The sequence below is a fragment of the Carcharodon carcharias genome, chromosome 5, assembly GCF_017639515.1.
Source record: "Carcharodon carcharias isolate sCarCar2 chromosome 5, sCarCar2.pri, whole genome shotgun sequence".
NCBI lineage: Eukaryota > Metazoa > Chordata > Chondrichthyes > Lamniformes > Lamnidae > Carcharodon > Carcharodon carcharias.
The window spans coordinates 122,831,011-122,847,649 of NC_054471.1; the positions used below are offsets into that span (position 1 = coordinate 122,831,011).

At 39.1% G+C, this 16,639-nt stretch overlaps 1 protein-coding gene across 6 annotated transcripts in view; it reads left to right on the forward strand.

The window, feature by feature from the left end:
* The window catches only part of ptprk (protein tyrosine phosphatase receptor type K), a 673,497-nt gene that overhangs the window by 467,323 nt on the left and 189,535 nt on the right, over window positions 1-16,639 (forward strand). For all 6 annotated transcript variants that reach the window (XM_041187665.1, XM_041187666.1, XM_041187669.1 and 3 more), the window contains exon 8: window positions 4,407-4,706. In XM_041187665.1, coding sequence (XP_041043599.1) covers window positions 4,407-4,706 — 300 coding nt within the window. The remainder of the gene's footprint in view (window positions 1-4,406; window positions 4,707-16,639) is intronic.

A 16,639-nucleotide genomic window follows, 5' to 3' on the forward strand; every position in this document is an offset into this window, starting at 1 on the left:
CGCTACTGCTTTTTAAGTTAATCTACCTCAAGTTTCAAAGTGTTTTTATAATATGCCTTCAGCATACTGATATATACTCCAGCAGGATTCATTAGCTCTTAAGGGAAAAAAAATCCGATTGAAAGCACCATCAATGTTAAACATTTTGAAACTGTGCTGACAGATGCCAAAGACCTAGCATGAGGCTGCCACAGCTGTTGCATGTGAAATGTTCAAAGCTGCTAAATTGCCCTATACATCATACTAGAAGAGAGTCAACAAAATCTGGAATGTGATCTATCATGCCAGCTAGCCATACTGCGTACTAATTACACTAATTGTACAACTTAACTGCCACTTATAAGACTGACGCAAATTATTAATTATTGTTTATCATTTTCATTACGCTGCTATTCTTCTCCATAAAAGCTCTAACGTATGCAGTACCACTTTGACATATTTCCATTAAAAAGTCATCTATTTTCCCCTGAATTATAGGCATATACAGATTTTTAGTTGACATCACAATATTAGCTGACATCTGGCCATCACCACGCTAGCAGGATGCAACTATGTTTACAAGCATCTAAAGTCAGCTGGCATACATGGAATATTCCCAGACCTGCTGCTAATTTTCTGAATGATATGTATCTTCATTTAAGCAAAAACTAACTTCCAGCCTGACTTGATCAGAAATTTCATACCACTTGAGGCACATATCCATACTAAATATGTTTATGGACTGAATAAAAACTGAGAGGATAGCCCGCACACTACTTAATTCTGGCAATTTCTCACATATTAAAATAAATGTGTTGACCCACTTCAACTTTTCAGAGGCCATTAAACTAATAATTAGCTTGAAATTGGTATTTTAAGTTTCTAATATTCTGAATAAAGACATGTAAGAGCATCTGGCTTTTGACAGCCTCAGGATACACGGCAAAAGATAAAATGCAATCACTGGCATGACAAAATGTAGTGACATTTACCAGCCTACAAGGTCGAAAGCCAAGCCTAGACAATGCAGCAAGCAAAGAAGGGTAACCTTTCAACTTGAAAACTGGAATATGTGGCCTTCACAGCCATCAGCAAAGGTGCACCAAATGAAGATGCCCCACCTAAATGGATTGCTTGCTGTGTGTTCATCATCTCTTGTAGATTGTAGCATGCTAACAACATTAAAGCCTGTCCATCTGAAGTGACAGCAGAATGCATTGGGGTATCCTACGTGTTTTCAGTAACCAATTTACCAAAACCGAGTTAATTGGTAACCTGGTACGCTAACCATTTACAACAATGAATAAAGATGCAGCTTTCAGTCCACAAGAGACTCTTTCTGTTTATAGAAACTGATAATGTAATCAAGCCACTTACACCAGGAAAGGGCTTTGAGGGAGGATGCATGAACTGTTTTGATTCCCCTGCTGCTGAGCTCCTAATTTCCAGTACCTATTGTGGGGCAAACACTGGCACAATTCTCCCATTAAGATGGGTGAATGATTGATAGGAGAGTCACCTACAGGACAGGTTTGCCATGACTGGATTAACACAAGGGTGTATGGGGCCAGTGTTCAAGGGCTCCAGCAAATAGGGTGACTCTGCAAGGGTCCACAGGAACACAGTTCAGCAATCACCAGGCATCCACTGTCATCTAATTACATTAATTCCAGTGCTGAGGCCTGCAGCCTGTTTTGTGGGTTGGAGTTCCACTGTGCTTTAGACTGTTGCTGCCTGCACCATATGGTTCACACTTGGTCTAAGACAGCTAAAGGGGAAAGGTTGAGACTGTCAACGGAGCTGGTAGGCCAGTGTTACCATGGAACTTAGTGAAGATGCCAAATAACGTCAGGATCATGCATTTAATGAGAAATAAGCACATTGTTAAAACATCGTTATTTTTACCACTAAACTTGAATGGATTTCAATGTGAGCTAAATTTTTAAAAATTTGTTCATGGGATGAGAGTTTCACTGGCAGGACTAGTATTTATTGTCCAAATCTAATTTTCCTTTGGAAGGTGGTGGTGTGTTGGTGAGCCACCTTCTTGAATCTCTGCTGCCTATGCAGTATTGGGACATCCACAGTGCTGTTAGGGAGGGAATTGTAAGATTTTGTCCTAGTGACATTGAAGGAGCGATGATATAGTGTTTCACATCAGGATGGTGTGAGACTTGGAGGGGAATATGTAGGTGGTGGTATTCACATGTATTTTCTGCCTTACTCCTTCTAGTGGTGGAGATCATGGGTTTGAAAGCTGCTGGTGAAAGATCCCTGGCAAGTTGTTAGTGCATCTTGTATATAGCATACACTGCTGCTGCTTTACACTTGCAGTGGAGTGAATGGATGATGATTGAGTGGACTGCTTTGTACTGGATTGTGTTGAGTTTCTTGAGTGTTGTTGAAGCTGCACTCTTCCATGCAAATGGCGAGTATTCTATTATGCTCCTGACTAGTGCCTTGTAGATGGTGGACGTGCTTTGGGAAGCCAGGAGGTGACTTAACTGCTGCAGAATCTCCAACATTTGAGCTGCTCTTGTAGTCACAGTGTTCATATAGTTAACACAGCTGAGCATCTGGTCATTGGTAACCCACAGGATGTTGTTGGTGTTATTGGCTTCAGCAATGGAAATGTCATTGAATGTCAAGGCAGATGGTTAGATTCTTGTTAGAAATGGTCATTATCTAGCACTTGTTTGGCATGAATATTACTTGGCACTTAGCCCAACCCTGAGTATGCGAGCATTGACCTCTTCCGTATCTGAGGAATTGCAAACGGTACTGGACATTGTGCAATCATTAGCGAATATCTCCACTTCTGACATTATTTTGGAGAGAAGGGCATTGATGAAGCAGCTGAAGATTTTTAAGCGAAGAACACAGCCGTGAAAAATTCCTGAAGCAATGTTTTGGGGCTGTGATGATTTGCCTCCAACAACCACAACCAACTTCCTTTGTGATAACGATGACTTCAACATAATATTGAAGAAGAAAAGAATGTCAGTGGAGGGAAAATGAGAACAGCATTTGGGGTAGCAGCTGAGCTCATATAACACTGACTGCCCAGTATACAAGTGTCGTAAAGAAATAAAAAGCAATATGTTTACACTAATTTTAATGCTTTAACACTCATACTTTTTTAGTAACCATTTTTTCCAAAACATAAACTTTACTTTTTTTAACTGTATGTGGCAAAATTATGAATTTATTTAAGCTTGATATGCTGAGATAGCAGAAGAACATAATTTAGGAATTGGAGCAGGAGACCACCATTTGGTCCCTCGAGCCTACTCCACCATTCAATAAGATCATGGCTGATCTGATTATGGCCTTAACTCCACTTTCCTGTCTGGTCCCCATAACCCTTGACTCCCTAGTCAATCAAAAATCTAACTCAGCCTTGAATATGTTCAAAAACCCAATCTCCACTGTTTGCTGGAGAAGAGAATTCCAAAGACTTAAAATCTTCCTGAGAAAATAAATTCCTCCGTATTAAATGGGAGACCCTTATTTTTAAACTGTGCCCCCTAGTTCTAGATGCCCCCACATCCTCTCAGCATCTACCCTGTCAAGCCCCTTCAAATAAGATTACCTCATTCTTCTAAACTCCAATGAATTTAGAGTCAAACCTGCTCAACCTTTTCTCAAAAGACAAACTCCTCATCACAGGAATCAGCTTGGTGAAGCTGCTTTGAACTGTTTCCAATGCAAGTATATTCCCCCCTGAAGTAAGGAATAACAACAATGTGGGAAATGTTCTTTGTTCCTCGCATCCCAAGAATTCTGAATGTGACCCTGAGGTTCACTGCAATTGAAGACTAGGATAAGGAGATGAATAAAGGTTACTTTAAGAAGGAAAGCTGAATGTGAAGTTATTTTATTTAACAGTAAAGAAATGCAATATTATGCCTAATACTTCATTAACTTAATAACCTGTGCTTCTGCAATGAGGTTGTATTGAAGCACATTTCTAGTTTGATTCTTGATTCCACCCTATCCTGTTGTACCTGTAAAATTCCAAATTTCAAAATCACTGCAGTCTGTTGAGATATTCAAATGCAATAATAGTAATTATTCGATCCAGCGGTCCAGGGGGAGCATGCTTACATAAGGTGCTCTCTCTGTTAGAACCATTGTGCTCTGGAAAGAATCATTTCCACGATTTACACATTTCCCTTTAGGTAAATTGCTTCCTTATATTTTCCTTGTTTTGTTATGGGTACAAGTAAGTTGCTGAGATTCTTATACATGTGAAGAACTGGCAGCGTAACTATTTTCCAGTGATTTTCTTCAGCAGCTTCTAGAATTAAGATTTGTTAATGTTTGCCAGTTAAACAGTAGTTTAGTAAATGTTACAATAGTGAAAATATTCTAATTTATATCTGCCTACAATTTTTCTAATTGTGTTGCTTTCTTTTCCTGAATAGAACCCATGAGGTCACCAAAAAGTCTGAAGATTGCAGAGATATATGCTAGACATCTTGCTGTTGAATTGGAGTCTCTGGGCTACAATGTAACACGGTGTCACACCTTCAATGTCACTGTGTGCTACCACTACTTTGGTCACAACAAGAGCAAAGCTGAATGCATGGAAATGGATCAGAAAGCACCCCAGCTTATTATTCAACATCTGCCACCTTACACAAACATCAGTATCAAAATGATTCTGACAAATCCAGAAGGAAGAAAGGAGAGTGAAGAGGTTGTCATTCAGACAGATGAAGATGGTAATTATTATGTTTTATGTCATTACCATGATTACAGAACAAAATTTGTTTATTTTATGCAAACTTTCCGTAATGTTCAATGTGATGGAAAATGCATTAATTTACCGGTGCAGCTTTTACAGCACTGTGCACAGTGTATCTTTGTATGAAAAAGGATGGTATCTTTAGGATAAATTGTGGGGATTTGATTAATTGCGGACAAGTCCATGCAAATTAGTTATGCTGTCCCAGGCAATCTTAAGGTTATGGGTGTAAATCATATTGGCTGTATTAAAAAATACATTTGTGCTGGAGTGCAGAAATGTTTAATCATTCGTTAGAGTTAAAGAATGATTCATGACACTTCGTAGCTGTATAAAAAGAAATAAAGTGAGTACTAAATGATTTATAAAGGGTAGAGGATGGGAGATTGGCTGCAAGAGCATTGGAGTAGTAGATGATTCTAGAGGTAATGCACTTCAGCACCAAGAGAATGGAGCTCAGATAGAAGTGGGCAATATTATGGAGATAATATGGTGGAGCTCAAGTTTGAATAAGGTAAGTCTAGCAACTGAGTAAGTGATGGAGGTGGTGGTAAGTGTACAGGGCTTGTGGCAAGGGCTAAAAATAGCTTTGATTTTTCCAACATTCAACTAAAGGCGATTGCAGTTTATTCAAGACTACATGTAAACCAAGCAATCTGACAGCACATAAACAGTGGATGTGCTCTGGTATGATCAGATAGATGAATGAAACAGAACAAGGGCAGTCATGCTTAGCTAGACGACAGAGAGGCTTTGGAACAGGATGGTGAGATCAACTTTGTCAAAACAAGCAGAGGTGGAGGAGAATTTTATGTAACATAATCACAGATACAGTGAATGTTGTTTGTGATGTTGGTTAGAGTCATTCAGTGCTATGGGTAGGGATGGAAACTGAAGAGATTTGAGCATGTAAATAAGGGAGAGATGTATGGATCTAGGAGGTGACAAAAATGTTCAGGAACTTGGAAAACAAAGGCAGTGTGGAGATGTAATAGTTTGCAAGGAGTGATGGATCAAGTGTTTTTTTATATCAGACTGAAGATGATTTTGAAAAGGAGAATGATACCTGAGGAGCAGCAATCATTTGCATATAATTTTTGAATTGCAGTTTATGTTTCAATTAGTGATGGAATTGCAGTGCATTCTGTTTTTAAGTGGTTCCTGGAAGTGGCATACTGTTGTAAACAACCCAGTTTGGAGGCTCACCTCAGTGAACTGCACTTCTTCACCACTTGTGGAGAATTGACACCTTAATATCACAAGAAAATAGTGGCCCGGATTTTGCAGTCAGTAGCAAAGTTATGGTGTTTGTTGCTGACCTCAAAATCTCCCCACAGATCTCGCAATCTCTGTGGTGTGGATTTCACTTTGGAATGAAATTATCATTGGAAAGTGTCAGCTATAGGGATTCTCTGGTGTCTAACAATAGCGCTCTTATCAAGCAGGCTAAGCAGCTAATCATGTTTAAGAATTTTCATTAAAAAAATAAGAGCAGTTAATCTGTTGAAATCTTATTCTGTTAGTAGTTCTATGTTGATCAATGCATTGACTAACATGCCAAAAAACTTTTATTAATATTGGATTGTTTACTTCATTCATGAGGATGTGCTAAATGTCCTGCAGTCAAACAATGGAAAGACCGGGAACATCTTTTTCATTCCTTTAAAGAGAGGCCTGTTTTCTCAGGGTTTTACTGAAAAGGGCTTAAACATATCCCAGTTTAAAAGATAAGCCACCTCTTAATGGGTGTTTTCTGAATTTCAGCATTAACTCAATAATGTTGTTTCCCAGGTACAATTTAGATGCTTCAAACAGACCTGTTGGTGCCTGAGGTTATACCCCAGTTTATTACCTGAACAGAGTAAAGAATCTTTCAGCGAGCAAATGTTGCCAACCACAGCATCCTGCTGTCTTTGCCTTTCACTCTGAATGTGCTGTATTGCTGTGATTGTGTATTACAACTGGTTGCCAAGACAGTGGCAGTTGCCATGGTTAACTTGCTGCATTTTTCAGCGCAGATGGATAGCACCAGTGAATTTGAGTGTTAGATTTTCCATCTGAGTATACAACAAGAGCATTAGGAATTTGTTCCAAATTATGTGGCTCTTCCCAGGGGTGAACTTCCATTCATACTTTCAAGTCCCTCCGTTGTAATTTGGAATAAATTCCACACAACAAAGTGAGGAGAATGGCATGTCGAATGAAAATTTAAATTAATTCCCCATGATGAGAGAAAAATACAATCTAATTAAAGAATGTGGATATAAATAACAATCTGCATCCAGATAAATCTATCTGAATTGGGCAAATTATGCCTCAAACAGGAACCAGAAATTATAAAACAAAAACAGAATTACCTGGAAAAACTCAGCAGGTCTGGCAGCATCGGCGGAGAAGAAAAGAGTTGACGTTTCGAGAAGCAGAAATTATAGTAGGTTAGTAGTGTGCAGGTAACAAAACTGAATTCCATTATAGTCAGCTAGCCTAATGAAGATGCCAGAGTGATAATTTTGCCAGAACCCAACATCAGCCAGCAAATACAGATTAAAGAATAAGAACTATTTTGTTATAGTCCCATTTTTGCATGCCAGCAGAGCCCCTCTTAAATCTTTCTCTCTCACTTTGGATTTTGTTTCTCTGGCGCGATTCATCTGCATAAACTTCAGTTTTAAATAGGTTTGCTAAAGTTCAATCAAATCAAAATAACAGAATTCCAATATCATCCTGGCATGATCTTGGATTATTCAGGTCTTGACTGCTGATCTCTGGTCCCTGACATGTGCCAAACTTCCAGCCTTTCCAGATACGTTTACTGTCGCAGATGGAAGGAATATTTTGATAATGGTGTCCAGCCTACAACTGACAGTTCAGTTATTAGTGAGGGAGGCCAAGAGAAGGCAATGTCAGCAATGGCAGCTAGATAGTTCTTAAATCATCAAAAAGATGAAATTCTCCTCCCAAGGATAGATTTTCAGATCAGTGAAAACAGTTTAAAAATTGGGAAAACTTGAACCACCACCACAAACTCTGTCCTTGAACTTTGACATCCTATTTGTTTCTTGAGCTAGACTTCAGAAACCACATCCTCACCATCACAAAGTCTTCATACTTCCATATTCATAACATCGCCAAAATCTACCCTATTTCAGTCCATCTGCTACCAAAACCACTATTCCTGCCTTTTTCTCCCTCCAGGGCCTCAATCTTCCATGTCTGCACCTTTCTCCAGCCCTACAAGCCTCCAAGGAATTCATTGTTCCTTCACCTCTGCTCTCTTGCTTATTCCAAAATGGCCTTTGCCCCCAATATTTGCTTTCAACAGTTTAGGCTGTAATATCAAGAATTTCATCCCTATATATCTACATATATCCACCCCTCACTCCTTTAATACCCTCCTTGAAACTTGCTTCTTTGACCAAGCTTTTAGTCAGTCCCCCACCTCCTTGAATTTCTGTGGCACCTTTAATATAGAAAGACATTTTTTACATAAGTACAATCAGACAAAAATTGACACCAAGACAGAGGAGAAAGTTTTTCTTTCAACTGCCCATCCCATGCTAAATGAGCAAGTGGGAATGGAAAAGTGAAATCTCTGTTTAAGGTTTAGACTGCTGATTTCCATTTAGGGTCATTTAAGGGAGCTGGCTGGCTGCATCAATGTGGTCAGTGCTTTCTCTCTCCCGAATTAGGATAAGGATTTATTTAGTACAGATGGGCCACCTCCAACTCATTTTTATGATTTTTGCATTATCAGTTTTTTTACAGAGCATAGGTCATGTAACATGACAATTGGAGATGCATACTGGCCTCTAAAGTTTTGATTCAGATACACAGAATCTGTTCTTGCTAGATTGAGTCATTTAGAGTTATTTTTCCTTTTGATCACATCAGTTGTATGTTGCTCCATCAGTGAGGTAAAAATTGCCCCATTTCTGTTTTGTAAGAATTGATGGTTGGAAATAATCCACTGATTTTATGGCAGATTCAAGGAAAAATTTCATCAAGTTTTCCTCTGCTACAAATTACAGTTTTATAAATTGTTTGCCAAGAAAGTTTTAAGGCAGGAGGAAGTGCAAATAAACAAAGAAAACCCCAGAGGCTAAATAACAGTAATGGATTAAAATTGCACCATGCATAATGGTAATAAACACTCCAGTAGATTGATATAAAATTTCTTTGCTGTTTTAGCAGAATGATAGGCCCATCAATTTTGTATGAGTCAATATTTTTGTTAAAATAGCAGACAAAAGAATTTTATGCAAATACATTAATGAGTTTGTGATTAAAACTGGACCCTGGGGCAATAGAAGTCAGAAACAAAACTTGCCCCATCTTCTGTTTACAGGGCATTCATCCTCATAATGAAGCAAATCCAGTAGTAAGGACAAATCTAACAAAGACTTAGCATTTGGGATTCAGGTATTTTTCAAAATCTGCAGCTGTTGCTTTGCCTTCTGTGTCATTGGGAGAAATGTACTCTCAGAACGAATTATTCTAAATAACACACCGACCTCTGACAAGATGGCGCTCCTTATCTGTCATAACCAATGAGATTACAGAATCTCAGTTTTTATTATGACTAGCGCAAATTAAAAACACACTGCCTAAAATTGCTGCTTACAGTATCTATTCTATTTCTTTTCTTCCAGTACGTGTTTGGCAAAAATTGCCATTATGCCATCTATGTCTATAAATGGTGCTATTCTGCATTCTAACATTAAATCAGTTCAGACTACATATATAATTAAAAAAGAATATATTTTCATTCAAGATTATGCTTTGTATGACTCCTTCTGCCCAGACACACACATGCACCCCACATATTTGGTTTGAGGTACAACAGGAAGAATTTATGTGAAAACATTTTCCTACTGATATATGGAATCTTTAATGTCAAAAACCAATCCTATACACTTCTCAAAAGGTATGAAACAGACACCAAGCTAAAGCAGTGGAAATCAGTGGGGGGTTGGGCACAGTGAGCAAAAGCTTGGTGAAAGGTATGAGTTTTAAAGAAGAATGGGTGGAAACCAGAGTGGTTTAAGGGGGAAATCCAGAGGTTGGGACCTAGATGGAATGTAGCATCAAAAAATGCGCAATAAAACTTCTGACTTGTGATCATGTTGTCTAAAATTCAAAATGCAGCTGAATATTGGCTGAAAACAGACTATTGCATTAACAATTTTCTATATAAAATATATTGAATATCATGATCCTTGCACACACTTGAAATTAATTTTTGTTTTGCATCTCCTGGGTCCTTTGCCCATATTACCAAGGGACCTTTGCATTCAACCTGCTCCACTTTTTGACTCAAAAATTGCCAGAGGTTTTCGCAAAAGGATGGAATGTATAACTTTAAATAGGGACTGAACTACACCTGTTCACCCTGGTCCAATTATACTGCAGCCGTTTTCATCTGAAGACTGTACTCGGTCTTCACTTCTCTTGTGCAATGTCAGGGCAAATTGGCTACTCATAAAAGATAAAATTCCTCATATTTAACACAACGTTTGAACTTCCCACATATAGTAGTTTCATGTCTACCTGTCTTGAGGCAGTAAAGAAATTTAATTCACTTGAGGACAAATTTCATTTCAATCGTGCAGTTTTATGTGTATTCATCATTCCTTTAAGTAATAGGTGCAGCCAAGGACAATTTTATGGTTTAAAGTAATTCATTTTTTCATATGATGACATTAATTATGCTGAAAAATATCAGTCTATTTCTTCTATTTTATGATGGCAAAATTGACTTTTTTAAGCAAACCTTTTAAATAGTGTGATTAACTTTTTTAGGGTCTGTGTGTATAAAAACACAGCAACAGAAAAAAGGCATGCTGAAATCTATGAATACTCTTAATAAAGAAAGAAAGATTTGCGATTACATAGTACTTTTCAAAACCATTGGACATCTCAAAGCATTTTACAGCCAATGAAGTACAATAAAAATACAGTGTGCACAATATTTGCTATGATTTATACTCTTGCATGGATGAATTCTGGGGGAATATTTAGATTTATATGTGGTGTTTGCATAGCCATATCTGTGGTGTATATATGATTGGGAGTAGAGAATAGGATAAAAACTGAAGAACCTTTTGCTGCAGAGAGATTTTTCAATCAGCTGCTCTTAAATGTGCATACAGTATTTACTTTCTACCCAATTTCTATTTGGTTAAATGTTGAATTTTTTGGTAACATAATCTTATTAGAGGAGCGTGAATATATTTAGGTGTGCTGCTTGCATTAGACATTTCTGATCCTCTTGCTGAGGTGCACAGCATTTGGCGCATCCAAATTTGTGCTTACAAACTTCTGACTGCTAAGGAAAAGCATGGATTGGTCAAACAGAAGCATGTTATGATCCTGGACCAGACCCTTAAGTTTTTGATAAGATCTGGTTAGGGACCAATAACATTTTGTTTAAAGTAGACAAAGTTTGAGATTCAAGACACCTGCTTTGAGAATAATACCACAAGATTCCACGGGTTTTGAACAAACAAAAATAAACTTTACAAGGTCAGAAATATAAAACAATTTACACATCTGTCTTCTACTCTAACATTCAGGGTTAATATGAGATACATGTGAATTAACAGGCAACCTGTGGTTGAACATAGTGTACTGCACAATAAATGGTAGATGCCATCAAGACAGATTCCATAGATTTCTCAGCAATCCACCCAGACATCAGTAAACGCTGTGAGTCAACTGATCTCGTTGAAACTCTGTCTCTCATGAGGGATTCCAATCTTCACTTTTGAAGATCCCGCCTTGAACTTCTCTCCAAAAGTTGCTCAAACTCTGATGGCTTCAGTGAAGACACACCTGCATGGATTTAATAATGTCTCCCGAGACTCCGTTCCCCTGGACTCCCAAATATGCACTCAAGATTTACTGCCGTAATATCAGCTCTTTTCTAGACTATTGGCTGTACTGAGCTGGCACTGCACCTGGGTTTCTCTGAACTCCTGTCTCCTGGCTGTCCTAACCCCTTTCAGCATGGAGCCAGTGACCTTTTCAGCTCTTCCAGACTTCTCAGGCCCTCAGTGACTGGAATCTTTACCAACAGCACCTTTCCTGCGAGAAGACGACCACTTCTGCTCCTCTTTCTTAACTGCGACCTCTCGTCCCGTATTTGGGAATTCCTTTGGGATCTCTCCCTGTCCCCTGCCTGGGACTGACCTCCAAAATGATCTCCTGCTTCTAGGTCACATAACACAACTTTGCATGCCACTTTCTCTTTGCACAAACACACTGGGCCCATCCTCAGCCTGAAGAACTTAAAACTCTTAATTACGCACGTGCAGCCCACTCCCAGTTCACACATACATTGAAACTCGGGCTATCGGGACGTGGTGTTTCCAGCCCACCCACTCTCTGACGAGCTAAGTCTGGTCTTTGTAACAAGCATCAGTTTGGATGTCCAGAGGTAGAGAAGTTTTCTTTGGGTAGTGGGGAGAGGAATATAGGGCAAAACTAGTTAGGCATTTCTTTTCTCTGCCATAGTTGTTACAAGGCGATTATAAGGATGCAAATATATCCATATAGATATCTTTAGACTTAAGTACAATCTTTTTCTGATACATCTCATATTCTTACATATTGGCATCACAATCTCAGAGTGGCATTATTTTTTTCAATGCCTTAAGCAGGGCAGGGTATTTACTTTTAGCATGGCTAGTGTCTTCAAAAGACTCTCCGTGATCAAGAGCTGCTTACAAGTACTTTCAACCTGCAGTAGAAGCACTGAGGAAAATGGTCTCAATAGCAGCAAGACTGCAAACAGAACAAAAGCAGAAAATGCTGGTAATACTCAGCAGATCTGGCAGCATCTGTAGGGAGCAGGACAAAGTTGATGTTTCAGGTCAAATGACTGTTGATCAGAACATAATATTTGCTTACAATTGCTTAGCTAAACATTTTTTGTTTCAGATTCTTTAGCTCTATCCTTTCATATTTGCACAAATAATTTTCTATGCATCTTATAAAAAAAGAGAGTTTACAATCTAAAATATGCATGAGTTCTTCAAAAGACTTGGTCATTTTCCATCATCATCTCGTGCTTCTGGACTGTTGCCTTCAGCTGCGTCACATCAGGGCAACATTGTACCAGATCTCTGGCATGGTGATTTGGCAAGAAGCACAGTTCAATCAAGAATGAAGCAAAGAGCCACCAGATTTTACAGCAATTGCTCTGTTGCTCTCTCGTCAATATGTGTTGCTCTCAGACTTGCAGCATGGAGAGCCGGGCATGAGCCCATCTTATGTTCTCATGCAGAAGCCAAGATGTGTTTCAGCTGGAGCATTAACAGAAATGCACCAGTCACAGAGTTTACAAGCCCCACAAATCAGCTGCTTCCCAGGCTCGCATGTAAATGAAAGCCACTGGTGGCAACTATTTGAGGCCCTTAGAATCCATTTTGCATTGCGGGGTGAACCTAACATACTAATGACAATTCTACCAACCAATGTAATGTAAATAAATTAACTTAATTGGTCACCTTAACGTGCTAGCTTTAGACAAAGGCATACATACAAGCTGTTTTAAGTTACACACTATCTTTTGAGTTGTCAGCTTTTTGACTAGATTGCAGTATGTATTTTTTTTTATTAATTAATGGGATGTGGGCTTCACTGGCTGGGCCAGCATTTATTGCCCTTTCCTAGTTGTCCTTGAGAAGATGGTGGTGAGCTGCCTTCTTGAACCACTGCAGTCCATGTGGTGTGGGTACACCCAAAGTGTTGTTAGGAAGGGAGTTCCAGGATTTTGACCTAGTGATAGTGAAGGAATGGTGATATATTTCCAAGTCAGGATGGTGAATGACTTGGAGGCGAACCTCCAGGTGGTAGTGTTCCCATCTACCTGCAGCCCTTATCATTCTAGATGGTAGTGGTTGTGGGTTTGGAAGGTGCTGTTGAAGGAGCCTTGGTGAACTCCAGCAGTGCATCTTATAGATGGTACACACTGCTGCTAATGTGTGTCGATGGTGGAGTGAGTGAATGTTTGCAGATGTGGTTTTAATCAAGCGGACTACTTTGTCCTGGATGGTGTCAAGCTTCTTGGAAGTTGTAGGAGCTGCACTCATCCAGGCAAGTGGGGAGTATCCATCACACTCCTGACTTGTGCCTTATAGATGGTGAACAGGCTTTGGGGAGTCGCGAGGTAGGTCACTCATCGCACTATTCCAGGCCTTTGACCTGCTTTTGTAGCCACAGTATTTATATGGCTAGTTCAGTTCAGTTTCTGGTCAATGGTAGGGGGATTCTGTGATGGTAATGTCATTGAGCACCAAGGGGCGATGGTTGGATTCTCTCTTGTTGGAGATGGTCCTTGCCTGTTACTTGTGTGGTGCGAATATTACTTGCCACTTGTCAGACCAAGCCTGGATATTGTCCAGGTCTTGCTGCATTTGGACATGGACTGCATCAGTGTCTGAGGAGTCGTGAATGGTGCTGAGCATTGCACAATCATCAGCGAGCACCTCCACTTATGACCTTAGGATGGAAAGAAGGCCATTGATGATGCAGCTGAAGACGGCAGGACCAAGGACACTATCCTGAGGAATTCCTACAGTGATGCCATACAACTACTGCCATCTTCCTTTGTGCTAGGCATGTCTCCAACCAGCGGAGAGCTTTCCCCAATGACTCCAGTTTTGCTAGGATTCCTTAATGCCACACCCTGTCAAATGCTGCCTTGATGTCAAGGGCAGTCACTCTCACCTCTCCTCGGGAATTCAGCTATTTTGTTCATGTTTGAACCAAGGCTGTAATAAGGTCAGGAGATGTGTGACCCTGGCGGAACCCAAGCTGGGTATCAGTGAACAGTTTATTGCTAAGCAAGTGCCGCTTAATAGCACTGTTGATGACTCCTTCCATGAATTAACTGATGATGGAGACTAGACTAATGGGGTGGTAATTGGCCGGGTTGGATTAGCCCTGCTTTTTGTGTACAGGACATACCTGGGCAATTTTCCACGTAGCTGGGTAGATGCCAGCATTGTAGCTGTACTGGAACAGCTTGGTTAGGGGCTTGGATATTGATCCAATTACCCTTGTGATAAGGTTTAGTTTTTCTTTTCATGCACTTATCCTGTTTAGCTCACAAACTTGCCACTCTTCACAAGTAACCCCAGATAGAAATGTTGAACGGTGGGGGCTTTCACAATTGAGCCTGAGCCCGTCAGCATCCAGCATCCTTAACACTTCCAACAGGTGTGACTGGACATCAACGAGGAGCTTGAACCCTTTCTGATATATTTGCTTCCTCCATATCTTGCTATCCACCTGAAGCCCAGGGATACTGTGACTAATTGTGCATTCCACTGTTGCCCTGTCCAAGAGCTTTAATTCAGCACGGAGCAAGGAACTAACATAAAACCAACCTTTCTTTGTGGCTCAGAGCCATTCCATGAATTGCATTTTCCAACTGACCTTCAAAGTTGCCCTCTTATAGACACATTTTGTATATTTATATCACAAAGTAATAATCAAATATCTCACACCGATTTGATATGAGGATTGTGCTCTGCTTGCTTAGACCTGAACAGCCTTCACAGTTTATCGGGTCTTTGTAAGACTCTCCTGTATCCATGTTTCTCAATTTTCAATCTAACCTATTTTTTGAGAAACTACAGCTTCTGGCCATTTTATCAAAATATAAACCAATGTGCTCATTATCATGTACTATTTTTCCTGGTCTCCTGCCAGAGCACTCATTCCTTTATTGTAGTGTTAGTCCCTCCTCTTAAATATATCAAAAGCTTTTATCAAAAATAACCTGATTTATTTGTTGATTGACAATTGCCTAAGAAAGGTGTAATGGCAGATATTCTGATCTATTTGAATGATAAAGTCAAATGTTCTAATATATTATAATTTCTTACCTGTAATATGAGTAGCTGAAGCATTGGATTTGGCTGTGGGCAGAATGAGTTATTCAGGATCATACAGTTCAGTTGCACAGGCCAAAACAAATTTGTTACATTTTTTTTCATTTTATTTTTAAATAGAAAGCTCTGTTGTTATACACAGCCATATACACTAGGAAGGGAAAAAAATCAAACTATAATGAGCCTATAATAATTTAATGTGTACTGTAGAATAATTACATATTTTCTGGTAACTAACTGTACATTATCACTCAATAAACCTACAGTGATTAGATTACAATTTATGATCCTTCAAGGATCTCACTCTGGCTGCCTGGCATCTGTTGGCAATAAAAAGAATAAAACTACTAAAGCCATTTCGACTTGCATCAGAAATATCAAAAAAGTAAGAGTTATTACAATGTATTTGTTATAATGCAGGGTTTTGATGACTTCTGAATTGTTTGAGTTTGTCTTGTGGTCTGTCATTTCATTTGACCTTTTCAGTAAGATACTGTCCATACTCCAGCGCACAGATGAAATAAATTAATTGTAACAGCTAATCTATAAATGCATTCACACTTTTTAAGTCATTTTTTGAATCTAATTATGACACCAAGTAACTGCATCAAAAATGGAAATCTGAAAATAATTCTATTATTGAGAATTTATCATGAAAGGTTTGACTCTTTCTTTGGTGTGCTGACAATTTGGTTTATATCCTGGTCATGCCTGAACTTGCAGTCAATATTTTCAAAAATTAGGCGCACAAAAACTGTTAAGATGGCTGCTGTAAATCATGTGACTTTTGCCATTTGGACTACGGGATCAAGACTCTGGTGAATACCTAATTAAATATTGGCATACATAGATGTGAGAACCTCAGTTATTTGTGGAATTCACACATTTCATTGTTTAAGGTTGGGCCAACACCTAAAGACTATGGAGTTTCCAGATTGCCTGTCTCCATGCTTCATACTGGACAAAGGAAAGATCAAGACTCAATGGCCACTATCAACTTCCCATTGTTTCA